Source organism: Vulpes lagopus, chromosome 23 (genome assembly GCF_018345385.1).
Source record: "Vulpes lagopus strain Blue_001 chromosome 23, ASM1834538v1, whole genome shotgun sequence".
Classification (NCBI taxonomy): domain Eukaryota; kingdom Metazoa; phylum Chordata; class Mammalia; order Carnivora; family Canidae; genus Vulpes; species Vulpes lagopus.
Genome location: NC_054846.1, coordinates 46567610 through 46591169, shown reverse-complemented (window position 1 = coordinate 46591169; position 23560 = coordinate 46567610). Strand labels below are relative to the sequence as shown.

The following is a 23560-nucleotide window of genomic DNA, read 5'->3' as shown; positions in this document are numbered from 1 at the left end:
CCCACCTGCGACAGGTAACCCCTTGCTGTCTGCTCAGAAAGCTCTTCAGTTCGGTGATCCGACGTGCAGCTTCTTCAGACTCAGAAGTAAAGTCGGATTTCCAAGCATCTGGCACAGAGCTGACCCCCAACGACACCCCAAGGGTGGAGCTTCGCTCAGACCCCGCCTCTCTTCACCCCCAGCCATCACACCTGCCCACTGTCCCCGAAACCCCACCAGCTAGACATCGGGCTCCGGGGCAAGGCTGACGGGGGCCGCGGGCGCGCTCTCTGAGCCCTGTGCCCCCCGCGTCCCCCCTCTGCCACCCCAATGCTGGGAGAGCACCGAGGTCCAGGGGCGACAGCAGGCACCTAAGGAAGCTGGAGTCCCGCAGGTAGATGAGAGCCTGGGCAGACGGCTGCAGGCGCCGCGCCCGGTCCAGGAACTGCATCACCTCCATCTCTGTCACGGAGCGGCCTGGAGGGTACTGCTGTGCCTGCGGCCAGAGGGGGCAGGGGTCAGTGCCCGGCCCGCTGCCTCCGGCCTCGAGCCCCAGGGCCCCTGCAGGCCAGGAACGTCCCCCCGGATACAGGCACGGAGGCACAGCCGAAGCTCACATGACTCCGTGCCTGGCATGAGCCCCTTGGCCAAGGGAAAGCGACTCCTCAGAGGAGGCCCCCCCACGCCCCCTGAAGCCCACCGCGGCCCCGGCCTGCCTCACCCAGCGGAAGTGAGGGTGCTCGGGCAGGTTGTAGTCGGCGGGGACGTAGCCATAGCGGGAGCCTAGGATGCCCACGAACAGCTGCGAGCTCTCCACCTCCCCGAGGCACACTTCCAGCTGCCTGCAGACAAGGGCGCCAGCCTGGCTCACCCCGGGCACCCCGGGCACCCCGGGCACCCCGAGCAGCCCCCCACCCCCCGCGGCCGGCCCCCACCTGTTCCTGCGCGTCTCCTCCTCCGGGATGCCCCAGCGCAGGTCGATGGCCCGGAGGCCCAGGCGGCGGGGGGCGGCTTGGGCCTGCAGGGCGGGCAGCACGGCCCTCAGCAGCAGGTCCCGCTCCCCGTGCATGTCCCGGAACGTGGAGGAGATGAAGAGGCGGACGCTGCGCCACCTGGGGGGGGGTGGGCGAGTGGCTGGGCCCAAGCACAGGCCCGCCCGGACGGCGACGGCAGGGCCAAGGCCCCGTAGCTCGACCCCGCCTGCCCTCTCGCTCGCCTTTGTCGGCGCTTCTTAGAGGCCTACTACCCGCCCCTGGTGCGCGGGTAAATAAATAAATACAACCTTTTTATTAAAAAAAAACTAAAATTTGGGGCAGCCCGGGTGGCTCAGCGGTTTAGCTCCACCTTGAGCCCAGGGCGTGACCCCGGGTGTCAGGATCAAGTCCCACGTGGGGCTCCCTGCATGGAGGGGGACGCACCCTCTGTGAGCAGCAGCAGCACCTCCACAGCCAGGACTGCGGCCGCCTGCCCGAGCCTCTCCCAACTCACAGAGCCGTAGAAACGTGCACTAACCCAGGCGGGGAAATTGGGGCCGGGGGGCTTAAAGTGCTCTCTTCCAGCGGCCGGAGAGACAGCTCCCCTGTCTTCCCTGGGGACGGCGGTATCTTGAATATTTTGTCCATTTGGCCTACGTGTTCTAGAAGACGAGAGGCCCCACGCTCTGCGATGAACCTGACATAAATGTGAGCAAATAAGAGCAAAGAAAAGGGGCGAATCCGATCTCCCAAGGGGGCGGAGGACGGAGATAGAGCTAGGGACGGTCCCCCAGTTCCCTGGGGCTTCTCGAGAAAGGACCGTAGAGGGTGGGTGTGGACTTAAACCTGCGGTTCCCCCGCAGGGATGAAGCAGAGGACAAGGAGGAGGAGTGGGCGTGAGGCTCCCTAAAGCAGCTGGGGCAACCGGGCATACAAAGGAAAAGGCAGAAAAATAAAATTAAATAAATAAATAAATAAAATAAGGGGAATCCCCGGGTGGCTCAGCGGTTTCACCCCTGCCTTTGGCCAGGGTGCGATCCTGGAGACCCAGGATCGAGTCCCACGTCAGGCTCCCAGCATGGAGCCTGCTTATCCCTCGGCCTGTGTCTCTGCCTCTCTCTCTCTCTCTCTCTCTCTCTCTTTCTATGTCAATCATAAATAAATAAAAATAAATCTTTATAAAAGTTAAAAAAATAAAATAAAAAGGAAAAGTCAGGAAAGAGGACAAGTCAGTGAGACGGCGTGGAGAGCATGAGGAAGACGACTGCCATGAACGTGCCGTCTGGAGATAATTCAGTGCCCGGAGATCTCTGGGTCAAGAGGGGAACAGAGGCCACGACGAATGAATAGAAACGACGGGACCAAGTCCTGAGCTGCTCCCTTAAAAGCAAACGGTGCAACGCCCCCTGTCCCTTTCCCGTCTTCCTTGTAGATGTAACACAAAAACGAGGGCCAGAGCTGGAGCAGCTCTCTTGAGCCATGAGGCAGAAGCAGAGTGTTGCCGTGAGACACGAGGGCCCGGGTCCCTCTAACACTGTCGCTGCAATGGCGGGACAGCTGCAAGGGCAACGGGCTTCTCTCTCATTTGGAAAGAGACACGCACAGCACACAGGCCAGGTTGTCTCTGAGAGGTGACCTAACAAGCCCCCAGCCCGCTCGGTGCCCGTCCCATACTCACTTCAGGATCCCGTCACTGTAGCCTGAGAGCGTCACGTCATTGGGGTTCGAGTCGGGTAATCTGGCAGAGGAAGAAACCGCAGCCACCCGTCAGAGGCAGCACCAGCAAGAGGCACCGCTGTCTAGGACGGATACCCCGCCCCCACCTACGACCAGGGTCACGTGGGCGACGGGCTGGGCTGGACCCTACGGAGGGGCCTGGGGAAGTCGGCCTCGCACCTGAAGTGCAGGAGCTGAGGGGCAGACACAGGGACGTGCCTGCTGAGTGGCGGAGTCCCAAACTCGAGCGGGGGTGGGGGAGGAACTGCGGAAACCACCCTCTGGGGCCAGACCCGGGTCGGAGCATCCTTACATGTTGTACGTCCTTTCCAGGGGGACAGAGACGAACAGGCACTTGGGGTTCACGTGCTGCCAGAAGAGCTGCTTGGCCTCGTTCACCAGGCTGCCGTACATGGTGTTGCCAAACAGGACCACCCTGTCCAGCTGCGGATGCAGAGGAAGGCGCTGAGGCCGGGAAGCAGAGGGCAGGGGATGCTGGGGCTTGGGACGTCGGAGCGATCCCGGGGACCAGGACAGCTCTGGGGGGTGGACGTCACCTCCCCGGGGGGCGTGAGGGTGGGGAAGCCTCTGCACCCCGACGGCGGGGCGGGGGGTGGGCTGTAGCCGGCTCTCCCAGCCGCAGCAGCTACTGCTACACTGTTGGGAATTTCGCGAGCCAGCTGTCAAGCCCAGCCGCTATTAAACACTAAATCGTATAAATTTAAAATAAATCATATTAAAAATGAAGGTGACAGACGCTGAGGCCCTCACATCCTAGTCGCCGCATCTCACACTGAGCCTGACACCAGCCCGTGCACGCTGTCCACGTGCTACAGGGCGTCACGTCCCCGCCCTGCCCGCGCCGTCGTGTCCATCGCCTAAACTCGGCAGCGACAGCAGGACCCACGCCGCGGAAATCCGCAAACGCTACTAACCAAGCCTGAGTTTTTCCGGTGAGCCGGTTGCCAGACAGTCGCTGGCGCAGCACCCGCAGGGAGCTGCAGCCAGCAGGGGCAGAAGGCAGCCTCTGAGGGGTCAGGGCCATCACTGGGGGGGCAGGGGGTCCCCAGGATGGGAAGCACTCACAGGGACCCTCTGGGCAGCCAGAGACAGCAGGTACTTCCCGAAAGTGTGCACGGACCATTCACCCTCCTTATTCAACTCCTGCAGGAAAGAGTCTCGCGTCCTTGCTGGCCCGGGGTCCAGGCACGGGGTATGGGGCACGGGGCACAGGGCATGGGGCACAGGCACAGGGGATGGGGCACAGGCACAGGCACAGGCACGGGGCACAGGGCACAGGCACCCCGCAGGTGGGTGGGGGGGCTGACCTGGGCCTGAGCCTGAGCCTGGAGCACACCGGCGGTCCTCAGGACACCTTCCTCTGCCCTGGCGTCAGCGACCATCACGGTGCCACGTCCGCACAGCAGGACGGACACCTGCTCCGCCCGGGCCATCACCATCCCCAGCAGCAGCAGCACGTAGTTCAGGGGGGGCTGGTGGGACGCACATCATGGTGAAACACGCTCACCACCACCCCTTCTTTCAGGTAAGCTCCATGCCCAATGTGGGGCTTGGCCTCCCCACCCCGAGCCCCGAGCTGCATGCGGGCCAGGTGCCCGGCTCCCCGTTTGGGACCCTGCCTCTACCCCTCCCACCTGGAGCCCAAACACCTCACCGGGTGGGGAGAAGGGTCGAAGGGCCCCGCTAGGAAGGGCGGCCCCGCAGCCCTGGAAGGAGGAGCAGCCCGGGAGGGAGCAGCCTGGGAGGAGGAGCAGCCTGAGAGGAGCGGGCTGGGAGGAGCAGCCTGGCAGGAGTGGGCTGGGAGGAGCAGACTGGGAGGAATGGGCAGGGAGGAGCGGGCTGGGAGGAGCAGCCTGGGAGGAGGAGCAGCCTGAGAGGAGAGGGCTGGGAGGAGCAGCCTGGAAGGAGTGGGCTGGGAGGAGCGGCCTGGGAGGAGGAGCAGCCTGAGAGGAGTGGGCTGGGAGGAAGAGCAGCCTGGGAGGAGTGGGCTGGGAGGAGCGGCCTGGGAGGGAGCAGCCTGGGAGGAGCAGCCCTAGGAGGAGGAGCAGCCCGGGAGGAGCGGCCCGGGAGGGCCCTGGGGTGCAGGGAAGTAAACGGCAGGCACCCTCGGGAGACAGAAATCGAGAGAGAACTGAAACCAGCCAAGCGGGAAGCACAGAAGCGCTGCCATCCACGAGCAGGCCATGTCCTGGGGACCGTCCCTGGGAACCCGGGCCCCACCCCAGACGCCAACCAGGCCACTTTTTTCAGTTCCGGGCACTTCCCTCGGAAGACCACGTCTGGGAACAGGATAGCTCCCAGGGCCCTCAGCATCATCCCGACCCCCACCTTATGATTGTTATTTTTACCCCTTGGGGGTTGCTCTTCGGACACAACTCGTCCGTCCCGACATCTGTCAGGTAGGCCAAGAGGGTGCGGCCTGGCAGCGGCGGCAGGTTGTGCTTCACAGAGATGTTCACAGCTGTTTCCAGGGCCTGCCGGTACCGCGCCAGCAGCTCACCGGCACATCTGCCCCGTCTATGGGCCGAAAAGACAGATGGCGGCTCAGGGGCTCGCCCCCTGCGTCCACAGGACACGCACCTCGGGTCGGGCGCCCCGTTCCCCAGCCCATCTCCACTGCAGAAGGCGGGACTGGGGCAGGTGCCCGGCCCCAGCCTATGGGACACGTGGGACCCCTGCCCATGGCGCAAGAGGACCCACTCTCTGACATCGTGCGTCACTCTTGCCACTTACTTCAGGAGGCAAGATTTAACTGCCACCTATTTTTTAATTGTATTTTTTTTAAGATTTTATTTATTTATTCATGAGAGACACACAGAGAGAGAGAGAGAGAGGCAGAGACACAGGCAGAGGGAGAAGCAGGTTCCCTGCAGGGAGCCCAACGCAGGACTCGATCCCGGGACCCCGGGGTCATGCCCTGGGCCGAAGGCAGGTGCCAAACCACTAAGCCACCCAGGCTGCCTATGATAATGTTTTTAATTTAAGAAAATCCAATATTCTCTACCAATGTTACCCAACAGAATTAAGTCACAGTTAAAGAAAAAAACGTGACGGGCACTGAGGGGGGGGGCACTGGGCAGGATGAGCCCTGGGTGTTATGCTCTATGTTGGCAAATCGATCTCCAATTTTAAAAAAAATTTTTTAGTAAAAAAAAAAAGCAAATAGGTCAGGAAATAGAGACACAAAACGAACAAACGGGTATCATGGAGAAGAAAAAGAAACTCGGACCAGGAAAAAGCAGAGGACACAAGCATACGCTAAGACAAAGGGGAAGGCTGCACACGTTCCCAGAACCCACAGAAACCAATAAAACGATCCCAGATAATAAACCGGAGGCCCAGAGGGTTTTTTCTTTTTTCTCATGATTTCTCCATAGGACAACGTTAAGGACAAGGTTTGCTGTGCAAAGACAGTTGGAACCAGGCAAGTCTGAGCCCCTGAGGCAAGCATGTTTTCACAGAACAGAGGTTGGGGTTCCCGGATGACCCCCCGGCCCCTTACGGGCCAGCTAGTTGCCCACCCTTTGCTCCAGGCAGCACACACACGCATGCGCACACGCACCTGGCCTTCTCTAGCTTCAGCTTTTCCCACTTGAGCTGCTGATACACCACCGGCACCCTCATCGTGTTCCGAAGCTGCCGGCGACTGGGGTTGTAAGGGTACCTCCGGTACGTCCAGGTCTTGTCCTGTTTGGCGTTCCTACTCATTATCAGACGCATGAGTTTTGTGTTGGAAGGGAGTGGTGACGCTGTGTGGCGACAGGCAAGGGTCCATCAGCTTCTGCTGCCTCCTCTCGCTTTCCCATCAATACCTGCCCTCAGCCCTGAGCGCAGCACTGGCAAGTGTCCCACCCTGCCCACCCCACACCTGGAGACTGGACGCCAGAGGCCGCAGTACACCCAGTGCTTCTATTTCATCTACTCAGACACAGGAGATAAACCGGATTCGGGAGGCAGACATTACCTTTATTTTTGAGTTGGGCCTCCAAGTTATTGATGGCGTCATGGGCATTAAGGAATCTGAATGGAAACTGCCGACTGTGGATCACTGATTTCTGGGAAGCAAGAGAAGGGGTCCTAAGCAAAGTATCAGGGAGTGTGGGGGTGGGGTGGTCAGGGGCCTCGGGGACCAGGAATAGGAGACAACCGCTGCAGGATGCAAACGGGTGCAGCCGCTCTGGAAAAGCGTGCGGAGGGTCCTCAAAAGAGTTACACGTAGAGTTGCCCTATGCCCCCGCAGCTGCACTGCTGGGGATTTACCCCAAAGGTACAGATGCAGGGAAACGCCAAACCATGAGCCACTCCTACCTCTGGGAAACGAACAAGGGGTCATGGAAGGGGAGGTGGGCGGGGGGGACTGGGTGACAGGGTGACAGGCACTGAGGGGGGCGCTTGGCGGGATGAGCACTGGGGGATAGGCTAAATGTTGGCAAATTGAATTTAAATTTAAAAAAAAAAAAGAGGGCAGCCCCGGTGGCGCAGCAGTTTAGCACCGCCTTCAGCCCAGGGTGTGATCCTGGAGACCCGGGATCGAGTCCCACATCAGGCTCCCTGCATGGAGCCTGCTTCTCCCGCTGCCTGTGTCTCTGCCTCTCAGTCTCTCTCTCTTTCTGAATAAAATAAATAAATCTTAAAAAATAAATAAATAAATAAATAAATAAATCTTAAAAAAAACAAAAAATAAATTTAAAAAAAGGAGACAACCACTCCATTAGATTTGCAGGACACTGAGGAAGGATAAAATGGGTCATAGAAAAGGGCTATAGAGAGGGGTGGAGAAGAATCGAGAAAAGCTGGCAGGTGAGGATACAAGAGGAGGCAAAGAAGGGAGAGGACGCAGGGAAGGGGACTGCTGTCTTGTCTCCGGCCTCCTCTGAAGTCAGCTGCATCACAAAAGTGCCTCTTCTTGATCAATCAGTGACCCAGGGAAGTCCCTGTACTCAGTGTTTGGGGGCTGTCACCCAGACCCGTCTCCCATGGCCTACCACATCCCCCCCGCACCCCATGGCCTACCACGTCCCCCCCACCCCATGGCCTACCACATCCCCCCAACCCCGTGGCCTACCACGTCCCCCCACCCCGTGGCCTACCACGTCCCCATCCCCCGCCCCCATTTACAGCCCACGTGGCCCAGCTGGGCAGCCCGGGCCCACGCATACCTCCTGCTGCAGCATCTGGAGGGTGAGCTCGTGGTGCCGGGCGCTGACTCCAACCCGCAGCAGGTTGCACAGGTTCCGAAGCAGGGCCATGAAGGGAAGCTTCCCGTGGTCTGTGGAAGGCCCGCCGCAGGGCCAGAAGGCAGACAAGGGACGAGTGAGAGATCGCAGGGCCTCGGGGGACATCGGGGTGCGGGTGGGGTGGGCCCTAGCACAGAATCGCCCTGTTCAAAACATCTTAGTGTCTGCAAACACGAAAACAGGACGGGCCCAAAGTGCGGAGCGAGAGTTATCCGACCCTGTTCGCAAGAACAACTGCTCCGCCTGCTGGTCCCGCCGCGACCCTGGGCGCTCCCCCTGCAAAATGGGTCTTCTAACCCGGAGTAGCGACCTCCAAACACTGCAGACGGCAAGACGCCAAGTTTCCCAGCGTAAGTTCACTTCTTTATAAATCGTACACACGGAGCGCGACCACTGGTTAGTGTTCAAGGCACAACATACCCCCAACGTAAGGTTCGCCTTTTACGACAGCGAACGTAAATCCGTATTTCACATCATCCTCCCAGTGAGTTTTTAAGTTTTCTGGCCAACTTCTTGTGAGATCTGATTAAATAGTCGTTATTTCTCACCGAGGTAGAGGTCAAAAGGACTTGCACTAAAGCTGACCTTTACCCCGTCACCTTCGTATTGTCCATTTTTGCTCTGTGATATCGGCGGCGTCATAGCTGCTTCATAATAGTATCTTTACGGCCCTTGTCAACTTTCGAAGGTTTCGGTAGGGCTAAATATTAATTCTAGATCCACTCTCCATTCAAGGATAAGTTTCGGTAAGTCCCTATGCAGAAGCCAAAAATACGTGACGGGCTCTGCGGTGCCCTCAGCCCGGGGAACCCCGAGGCCCTCGACAAACCTGAACCCTCGTGTGCGCAGTGTGGACCGAAGGGCCATGGGGGTGTAATCCATACGATGAACATTGGGAAAACACTTTCTTTCTTTTAAATAAAACACAAGTAGGAGGCGTGGTATTTTTCCTGGGTGTCCCCGGAGGTGCATTCGGGCCACTGCAGGGACAGGGCCTCCTGGTCCCAGCCCCACCCCGGCCCCAGCCCGGGCAGCATCAGCAGCTTCCGTCAAGACACTCGTGGTGCCTTTTTTTGAAACTGATGTAAGTCTCATTTGGATTACAGCTAGAAGGTTTCAGCCTCTAGGAGTCCTGTGGTTCTCAAATCAGAATTCTGACTCACACACACACACAAAAAAAAAAGAATTCTGACTCACAAACTGTAATAGAAAAATTAAGTTGTGTTCACCACGTACACGATGAGGGACGACTCACAAACTATTATATTCTCTGTCAACTCATAAATTGTTCTCAATTATTGCTACATCGGGAGGGTTTTCTGGATCACCTGGATATGAAGTTAAGTCCAAAAACATATTTATGATACTGGATAATAAATTGAACATTTGTCCTTTAGACTGAGAAGTTCACGGATTTCATCCCAAAAAAACTGTTAATGAGTTTCTTTTTTTTAGAGATTTTATTTACTTATTCATGAGAGACACAGACAGAGAGAGAGAGGGGCAGAGACACAGGCAGAGGGAGAAGCAGGCTCCATGCAGGAAGCCCGAGGCGGGACTCGATCCCAGGACCTCGGGGTCACGCCCTGGGCTGAAGGCAGATGCTCAACCGCTGAGCCACCCAGGCATCCCTGGATATGAGTTATTAATGAGCCCTGTGGTCTCCAAAGCAAAGCGGGGTCTGTATATCTAATGACATTTTGTCTTATATTTTATTCTTATATTTATATTTTTATACATACTTTCAGATCTATATTCATAAAATTATATTTTATGTATTTCCTAAAGTACATAATTCATTAGCATGCATATAAAATCGTTTAAGGGACACCCGGGTGGCTCAGCGGTGGAGCGTCTGCCTTGGGCCCAGGGCGTGACCCCGGGGTCCTGGGATCGAGTCCTGCCTCGGGCTCCCTACAGGGAGCCTGCTTCTCCCTCTGCCTGGGTCTCTGCCTCTCTCTCTCTCTCTCTGTCTCTCATGAATAAATAAATAAATAAAAATCTTTTAAAAATAAAATAATAAATAAATAATTAATAATAAATTAATTGATCAATTAATAAAAATTGTTTAAATTATATATACAGGGATCCCTGGGTGGCGCAGCAGTTTGGCGCCTGCCTTTGGCCCGGGGCTCGATCCTGAAGACCCGGGATCGAATCCCACGTCGGGCTCCCGGTGCATGGAGCCTGCTTCTCCCTCTGCCTGTGTCTCTGCCTCTCTCTCTCTCTCTGTGTGACTATCATAAATAAATAAAAATTAAAAAAAAATTATATATACATACATTCTGGTATATTCCAAAACTGTTTTTGCAAGATATGATCATAAAACTCCGGAGACAACTGGATCAGACTATGAGCATTAGTCTTAGCCTCGACACATGACACAGTTTTTAATTTCAGGGCCTGAGGGAGGAAGTGGAAATGACGCAAACCAGAACCATCTACGCATCCAGGCTGCTGCGTCCTGTTCCACCCAGAGTATCAAATGTTGGGCAAGCGGTTGTCAGGCACGGGCGTGTGCACGCGTGTGTTTTAATTCCCACGTGACCCTGATGCCTTCCCCCCAGCGACAACCACACAGCGAGAGCAGTGACAGGCGCTGAGGGTCTGGGCTCCCCTGAGCACCATCCGTACATGAGAGCACACAGAGAAACAGATGAAAAAAAAAAAAAAAAAAAACTGGAGCTTCTGAAGCCCCGAAATACGAAGTCTCCAGAACTCAAGCAGTCGAAAGCTCTCCAGAAAGATGTTTTTCAACATACAGAAGTTAACTTGAAATCTTTGGAGATGAAAGGAAACATTAAAAAACAATAGCAAGAAGCTTCTACAGGTAACAATAAAGTAACCAGAACAAAAAGAGACGAGCGGGAGACTGAAATACCTTGGCCCTCCCGATTTCGGCCTTTCCCTCTCTCACTGTGGGCAAGTCACCGCCAACGTCCATGCCCTAAACGTGGGCCCCTCTGCGCATGCCCTGTGCCAGGCCTCCCTCGCCAGGATGACGTCCCCTCGCCAGGATGATGTCCCCCCAATCCCAAGAACAGTGAGATCCGAAGGCGGCACAGCCCCATGCGCCACCCACTCTGCAGTAACACCCGCCCTGAGACGCATGGCCACCCAAAGCAGGTGCCGCAGGTGCCCCACCGGTCCGCTGGGCGTGGTCACCGGCCAAGCCCCTCAGTCCAGCCCCAACAGGCAGGACAGGGATCGCATCGGGCCACAGAAATTACGTCCAGGCCCCAAGCACAGAGGCGTGAGTGGGGAAGCGAGGAGGGGACTGTGAGGCCGAGGCCACTCACCGATGAGCTCCTCCCACACGGGAGCTCTGTTCCCCCGCAGGCTGACCTCCCGCTCCCAGGTCTCTGGCCGCAGCAGCTTCATCCGCTTCCCGGCTCTGCTGGGGTCCCACGGCCCAGGGAGGCGACTTCGAGAAAACCTCTGTAGGTCGGAGGGGTATCTGGGACAGAGGAGGAAAAGCCCCCGTCTCAACGCCCGCTCAGAATAATGCGGAAAGCAAAGGTCGAAGTCGGCCAGTCGCACCTGCGACTCCTGCTGCTGGGCCCACGCACAGGCGCCGGCCGTGGAAGTGGGGGGCCCCGGGGCCGGGGGAGGGGGTCTGTTGGGGCACGTCTCCTACCTGTAGCCCAGCAGGGCCTGGACGTGCTGAGCAGGCTCCCGGATGCGCAGTCGCCGCACCAACTTCTTCAGGGTGAGCCTCGGCCGCTGCTTTCTCTCTGGCACCGCGTTGTAGGTGTCCTCAAACTGTGGAGACACCCCAAGTCCATGGGGGCCGTTTAATCTACGGCCACAGCCGCTGGCCTTAGCAACAGAGCCACAGGCCTCCTCTGCCCGGGGCCTGACTTCTCCCCCAACAGCAGATCTGGGCAGACAGGGGACAGGGGCACAGGGGCTCCGGCACCAGGAGCATCGTGGTGAGCACAGGGCAGCACTCAGGGCCACTGCCTGTCATTCACAGGAGATTGAACCACGCGGAGTTGACACGGGATGACTGGCTCGTGAAAAGCAAGACAGGGGTGGAAGGGCCAGAGAACATTCTAGAGGGACGGAATGGAAAAGGCAGCCTTTACTAAATCAGAGACTTGGTGGAGGAGGTAAACGGAGGAAGCCGCATAGCCCAAGCTGTGACAACTGCAAACACCAAAAGAAGTCAGCTTTCAGAATCTTCTATGGGGCAAGAGCTAAGGTCGGCAGGCGTTATTAGGGTGAAGAGGTTGGTTGACCAACTGAGGATGTGTTCTCCTGTAACATCACCATGTCATTTTCCGGGGAATCTATCTTAATGGTGATGATGATGATGACAGGTAATGCTTCCTCGGCCCCATGGATCGTTAGAAACACTTTAAATTCAGTGACTGATTTAATCCTCGCAACCCCATGAGGTGCTGCTACTATTCCCATTGCATATCTGAGGAACCTGAGGTCAGACAGGGGAAGTTGTCGATTCAAACCCAGTCGAAATCCCGACTTCGCCCTTAACCACCAAGTGCGTGGCCTCATTATTTGTCACTAATGCAGAAAGGTCTGGTGTGTTTTAAGAACTTCGTATGAAAGGTAGACATTTCATACATTATTTATTTATTGAGAGAAAGAGAGAGTGTACAGGGGCGGGGCGGCAGGGGGAGAGGGAGAGAGAGAGAACCTCAAGCGACTCCTTGCTGAGCGAGGAGCCCAACTTGGGGCTCCATCCCATGACCTTGAGATCATGACCTGAGCCGAAATCGAGGGTTGGATGCTTAACTGACTGAGCCACCCAGGTGCCCCTGGTTCAAGCTGAACACGCCGGTAGTCAGGAGATAGGATGGGGAGCCAGATGGGAGATAAAAGGAGCCTTTCCCAGGGCTCTCAAAAACCTGACCCTAGAATCAAAACTGAGAATTCCCCAGGCGGGTAACCGGCACGTGTCCACCTCGCCATTCGTATTTCCCAACCAAATGGAACCCATTCCTAAATATTAGCTGAGGAAAGGTTTTCCATGTGCATACGGAAGCCCCAAACAGGCACTCACCTTCTTCTGTTCATCTGTAAGAACCCTAAGGTAGCTTGGCAAGTGTTTTTGGGTCTCAGAAAACGGGCGCCCCGTCTTCTGTAGGGACAGGAGAAGCGGTTTCAAGATGGGAAACGGCCCTGGCCCCTGGGGAGGTCCACCCCGATAGCTCCTAAAGGCCACCTCTGCCAAAACGGACGCCGGTCCAGGAAGAGGTAGGCCCTGCCCTCTGCCCCCGAGCTCTGCTCAGCTCCCCACCCCCCTCTAACTCCTTGCATTTCTGGTGGTAGGAACATGTCAGAGGCGCGGCACAGGATCCCCCCTCCCCAGGGCAACGGGGCTTGGGCTGTGCATGACCAGGTGGCACTGGGACTGACAGGAGGGTGGGGAGGCGGGCGGGGACGCCTCTTGGCCCGGTGCTTCCAAAGGTTGTACTTAGCCAGCTGGTACTCATCAAACTGGGCAAATTTGTCCGTCAGAGCAGCTCGCAGGCAGGCAGGCAGGGGCACTGGCTTGTCCTCCTCTCGCCCAGCCAGCTCCTGTCGGACAGAGAGGAGGGCCCATCGGGACGGAGTCCCCTGTCACGGGCCTGAACGAGAGGACGGGAGGTGGCCCATAGCCCCGGCTCTAAAGCGATCATTTCTAGGATTCTGGGCCAGTCAACACACTTCCCCGTCCTCATCTCCTGCATCAAGAACACCAGGATGTCTCCCAAGCCGTGGGCCCTCGGCCGCCACATTCCCGTCTTGGGCAGTGCGGTGCAGGGAGGAGCCCCCGTCAGAAGCAAGGCTGAAGACCCCCGAGGGGAGGCGAACTGGCCCTGAACTTCCCCTGGGGGCGACAGCGCAGGAGGGGGAACGAGCAAGCACCCAAGCCCAGCGGAGAGGGACCCTACCTCGTACAGAGCGACCACCTGGAGCCAATCGGAAGGCAGCTGGACAATGGCACAGAAATAGCGTCGCAGGTAGGGGCGGCAAACAGGCAGCAAAGCAGCAATGGCCACCACCTTGTTGGCCACAGTCCGGAGGTTCAGCTGCTGCCTGGCGTACAGAGATGCCTGGGCACAGGGTGGGGAGAGCCCATCTCAGCCCCCGCACCACCCGCCCCGACCCAGGGCAGGGGCCCAGCCTGCACATCTCCCCGGGGCCCCTCGCGCTGTCCTTAGACTAGAGCCGGGGGCTCCAGCCGGCACCCCACGCCCTTGCCTGCCTCGCAGCGCCCTCCTTCGGGGCTGCTCCTCGCCTTCCAAGGCAAAACCAGGCACTTGGCTGACTAAACCACCGTGGACAGCAGCCTCACAGGAAGCACCATCCCCGCCCCCCCCACCGCGCCCCCACCCCTGCTTCGGAAGCATGCACTACCCACTGCTCCATCCGCAAGTATCACTGCAAGTGATACTCAAAAGTGCTCTGCTTCCCCAATGGTATCAAGCCCCCCCGAGAGCCAGACCCGAGCTGCAGGACATCTGTTGAAATCATGCTCAAGGCCCAGCATCACGTCCTTAGCCCGTGTACTCACCAAACAGGTGAGCCCTGAGCTATTCTCACCCCATCTCCCCTTGCACTGCTCCTCAGAGGGCCCCAGCCCTGGCTCCCCCAGGATCCCACTCCCTCCCCACTGCAGTGCCTCCTTCCCACCCCAGGATGGAGCTGGCCATCATCCCCTCCCACACCACGGCCTCAGGCCTCAGTCCCCACCTCCCAGCTTCCCGCTCACTCGCCTTCACACCATGGTACCTTGAGGATGAACTCGGGCTCCAGGGGTGCCAGGTCTCTACAGGCTTCAAAGAGGGGCCCCGAGGCCCCATCAGCAGCATCTTCTGCGTCTACCTTCGATGTCAGCGTGGAGCACAGCAAGCTCATGAGAACCAGCTGAGAATTGGGAAACAGGGGAGAGAGGATGAAAGAGGCAACGAGGACCGTGATGCACGCTCCATGCGCGCTCCATCCCCCTCCATCCGGAGCGATCTGGCTCGGCCTTTGCTCACCACCCATGCCCATCCCTCCACCATCAGCAGCCTCGCCCCAGCCCTGGGACTTTTACCTTCTTGTCCTTAAGGGCCTGGTCAGCAGGCTCAGGATGGGATTCAGAGTCCCCCGCGCTGAGCTTCAGGACAGGGCCCTCCACCTCCGTCTCCTCGCCCAAGCTCAGATTATAAAAAGGCATTTCAACCTCTACCTGTTCTGTCTCTGGCATTTTCTCTTCTGAAGAGGAACGATGACCCTGGGGATAGTGGCCGTTGTGAATCACATTGGTCTGAAGGGTGAAGGCAGATCCCAAGCCCAGGAAGAGTCTACATGTGCCTTCTGGCCCCGAAACCCTTCCGGTCGCCCCAGCATCCATCTCTCCAGGTGGCTGTGCTGACCCCTCCCTGTCACCCACACCACCTTTCCCAACTCGACCTCCTGATCCTTTGCTCAGACGCTTCGGGATCCTCCCCTGCTTTCACCTCCTATTGATGCCATAGCCTAGGAGCCGGGGCCCCTCACAACCCATGTCCTATGACGCTATTAAGGTATCCTGGATTCAGAAAAGGGTCACGTCCCAGATCAATCCTCCAGCAACCGTGAGCTGCCTGACTCCCGAGTCTCGGCTCCCCCGTTCCCTACTACCTTCTAATGGTGCTATTAGAGGACTATGTGACAAAACGTATATATGTACACATGTGGCTTTTTGCAAATTATAAAACCCTAAATAAATGTAAGATGGCAAAAAAAAAAAAAAAAAAAAAAAGAAGACTGCTGAAGAAGACAGCGCGGAGTAAAGGGCTGCTCAGGAAGAGGCTCGGAGGACAGAAGGGGCATAGACACAGAGGAGAGACTGGGCTCCAAAGGCTGGGAACCAGAGCATCAGCGGACGCGGGAGGAGTCAGGATGAGCGCCTGGAGCTGTTACCAAAGCTGCTGTGGGGGCGCTCGCTGTGGCAGAGATGGGTCGCAAGGCCCTCGGAGAGGTCAGACAGCCTGACCCCTTGGAGAGGCGCTCGGCCCCCCGGCTCAGAGGCCCAGAGAGCACGCCATCGCCGATGCTCAGGCTCCGTAGATCAGCTTGCAGCGGGCCAGCTGTCTGGAGACCGTGGGTCAAGGGGCCAGCAGACACAGTACGCTTTAGACCGGGGAGCATAGCCAGGCACCGGTTCTCCAAGGAGAGGATGTCGGGGTGGGACACATGGCCCAGGGACTTCTCCAGGGTCTTTAGGTCCGGGAGTGTGGCCAGACACCGGTTCTCCAAGGAGAGGACATCGGGGTGGGACACATGCCCCCAGGGCCTCTCCAGGGTCTTCAGGTCCGGGAGCATGGCCAGGCACCGGTTCTCCAAGGAGAGGACGTCGGGATGGGACACGTGGCCCCGAGGCTTCTCCATAGCTGGACCGCAAGCACTATATGCCTAGACGGAGAAAGAGACAGGTGATGAGCCCTTGGCTGCACTAGAGGGTGAGGGTGCTCACACTGGGCGTCTGTCTTTCCCGTGGTCCCCCTGGTAAGGCCTGTGACTTGCAGGCAAGGAACAACCAGTATTCCTTTTCCCAAGACTGGGTTCATTCTAAGGATACATTCGGAAAACATCACACGGAGAGAATGCAGGGAGTGTTCTGAGAGGAGTAGGGAAAAGAAAGACAGAAACTGAAGAGCAGAGAAATTAAAAAAAAAAAAAGTGCTGGAGATGAAGGGACATACCTCCTCATGAAGGGGTAAAGGCTTCTGGTGTGATCCCAACTAAGTAGAGGGGTCACACTTGTAATCTGGACTCTAGGTTCTTAGCTCTAGAGAAAGAAACACTCTGATCAAAATGTCCATATTCACCAACCTCGACTTCCTTGCCTCCTACTCACGGTTCAACCAACTATATGGGATTCCAGGCCCCGTTCCTCCAAGACTGCCCTCTTGCTTAACCAACCGAATTCCTCTTACTAGGAGATCAGACCCGTCTGGGCGCTCATCTCACCTCATCCCTCAAGCAGAATATGACACTGCTGCTCGCTCGCTCCTTGAAACTCTCTTTCTCTTTGCTGCCTCGGTGCCACTGTCCTGATTTCCCCTTACCTGTCCGACCACCCCCTTCAGGAAGGCTCTTTCTCTGCCATCCTTTGAATGTTGAAGCTCCTAAGAACTCTCATCTGATCCTTCTATATACACTCGCAGGTAGTCTCACCTGTCTCACCTGCTGTGTGGTTCCAAATAGCATTTCTATGCTGGGAACTCACACATTTATCCCTTAACCTAGATCTCATGTGAGCTTCTATCCATTTATCCATTTGCCTGTTGGACATCTCCACTTGGACGACTCCAAGGTACCCAAAACTCTAGACCCCAAATGTGTCATCTTTCCCCCACTCTTCCTCAACTCCATTCCCTCTCCTTTCCCTTCTCTGCTTATAGGGGTATGGAGTGGAACAGACTTGGGTTTGAATCCTGATGGGATCCTGAATCTACTTGGGCTGGTTATGTAAACTCTGTGCCTCAGTTTCCTCATCTACAGAATTGAGATAAATGCCTACCTTACAGAATCGTTATGGGAATAAATAAAAACGTATTAAGCATTTAGAGCAGGGCCTGGTAACTAGCAAGGGTTCGATAAATGGAAGCTATCGCTATTTGTTATTATTACCATCCAGTAAGACACCAGATCCTATAGGTTCTACCCCTTCAATGTCTCTCGAACCTGTCCAGTTCTCTCTCCATCCTGCCTCCACCACCCTTGTCGAAGCCCTCGCATCCACGCGGCACACAGCACATAGATCCATCTAAAGGAACTCCCCGGTAGATACCCCGGCCGCCACTTACTACCCCACCTTGTTTATTCTACCATGATAAAAAAGAATTGTGTTTGTTTACTTGTCGCCTCGCTCACTGTTTCTCCTTCCTGAAATAAAGCTCGCTGAGGTCGGGGAGCTTCTCTGACTGGGTCACTTTTTTTTTTAAGACTTTTTATTTATTTATTCATGAGAGACACAGAGAGAGGCAGAGACACAGGCAGAGAGAGAAGCAGGCTCCCTCCAGGGACCCTGACGTGGGCCTCGATACAGGGACCCCGAGGTCACGCCGGGAGCTGAAGGCGGACGCCCACCTGCTGAGCCCCCCAGGTGCCCCTTGACTTTGGGTCTTCACACAGACGGAGGCCTAAAACACTCTTCCTTCCACCTAGACCCCCCAGCCCTCCCCTCGCCAGTCCAAATTCTATCCTGTCACTTCGCAAGCCGCAGTTGGACAGTTCCTCCGAGGACCTAGGCTGACTTACCGCCGCGGTCCCTAGGTTCTCACGACTGACGCCACCCTCCTCTGTCACTTTGGTCATATTGTAACTGCCTCTTTGTCCTCCCCCTACACCAAACTGTATGCTCCTGAGGACAGAGGCCCTTCCTGCCATGGTCACTATAGTTGCCGCAATGCCTAGTTGGGGGGATTTAGGGGCTTTTGAGAATCTGGAGAGAGCTGTGTGGCTTTCTGAGTGTATACCATGTTGCACTCAGTTTCCCCGGAGTCCGCGCCTGGATCTCCTGGGCTCCCTACGAACTGCAAACTAAGAGGCTCTGCCGGAGAAGGTGCTTAAATTGACATCATTAGGAGTGTGCTTACTTGCTTATTTGGACAAGTGCTTGGCTCCTATTTCTGTTTAAGTATTTTAGGAACAACCATGTTGGTAAGTCAGTCGTCTAGTGTGTAGTGGTACCCAGGATCCTGGCGACGGGGACGCAGAATGCTTCCAGAGGACAACCCAGGACGAGAGAAGACGGTATTGCACAGACAGCAGGGCTTTGGTGTGAACAAGTCGCATCCACAACGACAGCCTCTGCGCCCTGCCCGTGTCCCTCTGCCCTGGCAAGTTAGAAGCCCCCGGGGAAAGGGGCAGGAGATCTCAGAACTGACTCAGGGTCTATGGAAACAAATCAAGACAGAAAGCCTTACAACAAAAACTAAGGTAATGGGGCGTCTGTGCGGCCCAGACTGTGGGGCATCTGCCTTTGGCTCAGGTCGTGATCCCAGGGTCCTGAGATCAGGCCCCTCGCAGTCCCTGCTTCCCCCTCCCTGCTGGGCTCTCTCTGGGTCGAATGAATCAATAAAGTCTTTAAAAACTAAACCTAAGTTAACAGAAATACAGTGAAGTGTTCCTGGCAGCCTGGAGCTTCTGAAGACGTTCGGCTGCACCACAATTGGAAAGGAAACATCCAGGCTCCAGGTCCCTCCTCCGGGGACAACCAGCGCCCACAGGTCCGCGGAACGGGTCCCCGACATCCCCGACCGGCGTTCACACACGCCTCCCTGCTGCACTGCACAGAGGACCATGCTGCACACGGTGCCCCCTCCCGGACCCCCAGGGCGCCCCCTGCCCCCAGCTCAGCGGCGGCCGCCCCCACCCAGGGCGCCGGGAGCCGCGGCCGCCTCCCTCCCACGGTCCCCCCGCGGGCCCCCTCCCTCCCTCCCTCCCCCCTGCCCCCCCCCCCCCAGGCCGGGGACGCTCCTCCTTCCGGGGCCGCCGGGGCCGCCGCACCCGCGACTCTCGGCGTCCGAAGCGGCCGCGCTCCGCCCTCCCCGACTCCCCCTGCCGAGCGCAGCCCCTGGGGGGGACCCGGGGGCGGGGGACCAGGGCCGGGCCGCCCTACCTGCAGCCGGAGTCCCCCGGGGGTCCCCGGAGCCAGCGGAGACTCGGGCCGCAGCCGCGGGACGTCCCGGCGCTCCAGGCCGGAAGCGGGAGCTGCGTCGGCTCCGCCCGGGGGAGAGTTGGAGGCTGGAGCCGGGGCGGGCGGGGAGGGCGGGGGGAAGGGGGGAAGGGCAGGGTGTGGGGAGCGGGAGAGGGCGGGGGCAGGGAAGGAGGGGGTCAGGGAGTGCGGAGGGGGGGGTCGGGGAGGGCAGGGTGTGGGGAGGGGCGGGGAGCGGGGAGGAGGAGGAGCGGGGAGGAGGAGAGGGGAGGACGGGGAGCGGGAGGGGAGCGGGAGGACGAGGAGTGGGAGGACGGGGAGCGGGGAGGGAGTGGGGAGGACGAGGAGTGGGGAGGAGGAGGAGCGGGGAGGAAGAGGAGCGGGGGAGGAGGAGAGGAGGAGGGGGAGGGAGGAGCGGGGGAGGAGGAGGGGAGGGGGGAGGACGGGAGTGGGGAGAGGGAGAGAGAGGGGAGGAGAGGAGCGGGGAGGAGGGGAGCGGGGAGGAGGAGGGAGGGGGGGAGGAGGGAGCGGGGAGGAGGGGAGGGGGGAGGAGGAGAGGGGGAGGCAGAGGAGCGGGGGGAGGAGGAGCGGGGGAGGAGGAGGGGGAGAGGAGGAGGGGAGGAGGAGGGGAGGAGGGGAGGGGGAGAGGAGAGGAGCGGGGAGGAGGAGGAGGGGGAGGGAGGAGGGGACGAGGGGGGAGGAGAGAGCGGGGAGGAGAGGAGGGAGGGGAGGGGAGGAGGGGGGAGGAGAGGGCGGGGAGGGGAGCGGGGAGGAGAGGGCGGGGAGGAGGGAGGAGGGGGAGGGGAGGAGGGGGAGGAGGAGGGAGGCGGGGAGGGGAGGAGAGCGGGAGGAGGGGAGAGGAGGGGGAGGGGGGAGCGGAGGAGCGGGAGAGGGGGCGAGGAGGGGGAGGAGGGGGAGGGGGAGGAGGAGGGAGGGAGGGGGGAGGAGGGAGGGGGGGGAGGGGAGGGGGGAGAGGGGGGAGGGAGGAGGGGGGGGGAGGGGGAGGGGAGGGGGGGGAGGGAGGAGGAGGAGGGGAGGGAGGGGAGGGGGAGGGGGGGGGGGGAGGGGGGGGGGAGGGGGGAGGGGGAGGGGAGGAGGGAAGGAGGGAGGGAGGGAGGGGGGGGGGAGAGGGAGAGGGGAGGGGGAGGGGAGGGGGGAGGGAGGAGGGAGGGGGGGAGGAGGGGGGGAGGGGGGGAGGGGAGGGGGGAGGAGGAGGGGGGGAGAGGAGGGGGGGGGGTACGGGGGGGGGGAGGGGGAGGGGGGGGAGGAGGGGGGGGGGGGGGGGAGAGGGAGGGGGGGAGGGGGGAGGGGAGGGGGGGAGGGGAAGGGGGGAGGGGGGGGGAGGGAGGACGGGAGAGGAGAGGAGGGAGGAGGGGGGGGGAGGAGAGGAGCGGGGAGGAGGAGGAGCGGGGAGGAGGAGGAGCGGGGAGGAGGAGGAGAGGGGAGGACGAGGAGCGGGGAGGGGAGTGGGGAGGACGAGGAGAGGGGAGGACGAGGAGCGGGGAGGAGGAGGAGCGGGGAGGAGGAGGAGGAGCGGGGAGGAGGAGGAGAGGGGAGGACGAGGAGAGGGGAGGAAGAGGAGCGGGGAGGAGGAGGAGCGGGGAGGAGGAGGAGAGGGGAGGACGAGGAGCGGGGAGGAAGAGGAGCGGGGAGGAGGAGGAGCGGGGAGGAGGAGGAGAGGGGAGGACGAGGAGCGGGGAGGGGAGCGGGGAGGAGGAGGAGTGGGGAGGACGAGGAGCGGGGAGGAAGAGGAGCGGGGAGGACGGGGAGCGGGGAGGAGGAGAAGAGGGGAGGACGAGGAGCGGGGAGGGGAGCGGGGAGGATGGCGAGTGGGGAGGAGGAGAAGAGGGGAGGACGAGGAGCGGGGAGGAGGAGGAGGAGCGGGGAGGAGGAGAAGAGGGGAGGACGAGGAGCGGGAGGACGAGGAGCGGGAGGAGGAGGAGAGGGGAGGGGAGGACGAGGAGCGGGGAGGACGAGGAGCGGGAGGAAGAGGAGCGGGGAGGGGAGCCGGGAGGATGGAGAGCGGGGAGGGGAGGTCGCGGAGGGGACCCGAGTGCCGTCCCGCCTCCCCCCTGCGGCAAGCTCTCCGCCCCCGACCCCCGAGGCGTCCCAGCTCGTCGGGCTCCTAACTGGTCTGAAGGGACTCGGTGACGTGGGAGCCGCAGGGGAGGGAGCAGGTGTAGACCCGGCGTAATGAAGGCCTAGGGCGCTGGGCAGACGCAGGTGGGTCCGGGAGCGAGTGTGTCCATCGGGACGTCCCGAAAGGCTGAGCAGAACGTGTCCCAGGAGGTGGGACCAGGCTCCAGAAGGACACGGGCGACCCCGGGACAGGGATGCTGGGGCCCTTTCATAGAGAGCAGAGCAAAACGGAGAGCAGCGGGCGAAATCCGCGTCTCTGTCTTCTGGAAAATACCCCAGCGCCTTAGAGAGGCCCCCTTCCTTCCCAGGTAAGCACAGGAGCTTCAGCTCCGACTTTTTTTTTTTAATTATTATTTAATTCAGTTAATTAACATATAATATATTCTTAGTTTCAGAGGCAGAAGGTCAGTGATTCTTGAGCCTTGCACACCCCCCAGTGCTCCGGCCTCCCCGGTGACCCCATCCCTCACCCCCTTCCCTCCACATCCCTCAGGCAGGTCCTAGGATTAAGGGTCTCATGGTTTGTCTCCCTCTCTGATGTCATCTTGTTTTTATTTTTCCCTCCCTTCCTCTAGGCTCCTCTGTTTTGTTACTAAAATTCCACACGTGGGATCCCTGGGTGGCGCAGCGGTTTGGCGCCTGCCTTTGGCCCAGGGCGCGATCCTGGAGACCCGGGATCGAATCCCACGTGGGGCTCCCGGTGCATGGAGCCTGCTTCTCCCTCTGCCTGTGTCTCTGCCTCTCTCTCTCTCTCTGACTATCATAAATAAATAAAAATTAAAAAAAATTTTTTTAATAAATAAATAAATAAATAAAATTCCACACGTGAGAGATCCTGTCTTTCTCTGATCGACCTGTTTTGCTCAGCGTAATACCCTCTAGTTCCATCGATGTCATTCCAAATGGCAAGATTTCTTTTTTGTTTGTTTGTTTGTTTTTGATAGCTGAATAGCAGCCCATTCTTTATCTTCTTCTTTATCCATTCTTCTCTCAGTGGATATCTGGGCTCTTTCCACAGTTTGGCTTCTGTGGACATTGCTGTTACAAACATTGGGGTGCAGGTGCCCCTTGAGATCACTACATTTGTATCTTTTGGGTAATTGCTGGGTCATAGGGGAGCTCTATTTTCAACTTTTGGAGGAACCTCCATACTGTTTTCCAGACTGGCAGGAGCATCCTATCTTCTCAAATTATTGAGCCAGATTCCAGTGTCTTCGGTAGTTTCCTTGCTTACCTGCCTTAACAGTCCCAACACCCCCTTCTTATAATGAATATTTTCAGCCCCTTTATAACCCTGAACTATAATATATAAATAATGCATTTATTTATATTCTATTTATTTATATATTTATATTTATTTTGTTTACCTACACACACAATTTAAAAACTTATAAAATGTCTATGAGATATAAAAAATAGAAAGAAGATGATTTATTATAAAACACTACGTGGGGATCCCTGGGTGGCGCAGCGGTTTGGCGCCTGCCTTTGGCCCAGGGCGCGATCCTGGAGACCCGGGATCGAATCCCACATCGGGCTCCCGGTGCATGAAGGCTGCTTCTCCCTCTGCCTGTGTCTCTGCCTCTCTCTCTGTGACTATCATAAATAAAATTAATAAAAATAAAAATAAAACACTACGTGTTTATATATGTAGATACTTGGGCACAACATTCAAGAAGCCAATACAGGACTCAGATGCCCGCAGCTCAGTATAGAATCACCTTGACTCTAACCTTGACTCTCAGCCTCCACCGCGGACCTATGAATCACAAACTAATTTAACAAGATTCCCAGATTATTCCCTCTCACATTAAACTCTGAGAAGCTCTAATCTTGACAGGTGGAATGGGCCC

The 23560-nt window shown here is 58.0% G+C and overlaps 1 protein-coding gene across 7 annotated transcripts in view; it reads right to left on the bottom strand.

Moving 5' to 3' along the window:
- TEP1 (telomerase associated protein 1) overlaps nt 1-19719 on the bottom strand; it is a 33572-nt gene extending 13853 nt beyond the window's left edge. For all 7 annotated transcript variants that reach the window (XR_005985237.1, XR_005985239.1, XR_005985238.1 and 4 more), the window contains exons 1-22: nt 19533-19719; nt 15827-16318; nt 14976-15155; nt 14669-14803; nt 13828-13989; nt 13310-13471; nt 12954-13031; nt 11565-11689; nt 11227-11384; nt 7850-7959; nt 6655-6745; nt 6253-6439; nt 5039-5207; nt 3998-4162; nt 3756-3833; nt 2983-3113; nt 2632-2691; nt 1492-1650; nt 915-1091; nt 701-821; nt 351-475; nt 6-119 (exon numbers count right to left, since the gene is read on the bottom strand). Coding sequence is in view for 4 of the 7 variants with exons in the window: in XM_041738428.1 (XP_041594362.1) it covers nt 6-119; nt 351-475; nt 701-821; nt 915-1091; nt 1492-1650; nt 2632-2691; nt 2983-3113; nt 3756-3833; nt 3998-4162; nt 5039-5207; nt 6253-6439; nt 6655-6745; nt 7850-7959; nt 11227-11384; nt 11565-11689; nt 12954-13031; nt 13310-13471; nt 13828-13989; nt 14669-14803; nt 14976-15155; nt 15827-16294 (3155 nt within the window). In the remaining 3 variants the exon portion in view is untranslated. The remainder of the gene's footprint in view (nt 1-5; nt 120-350; nt 476-700; nt 822-914; nt 1092-1491; nt 1651-2631; nt 2692-2982; nt 3114-3755; nt 3834-3997; nt 4163-5038; nt 5208-6252; nt 6440-6654; nt 6746-7849; nt 7960-11226; nt 11385-11564; nt 11690-12953; nt 13032-13309; nt 13472-13827; nt 13990-14668; nt 14804-14975; nt 15156-15826; nt 16319-19532) is intronic.
- Nucleotides 19720-23560: the final 3841 nt, after the last annotated feature.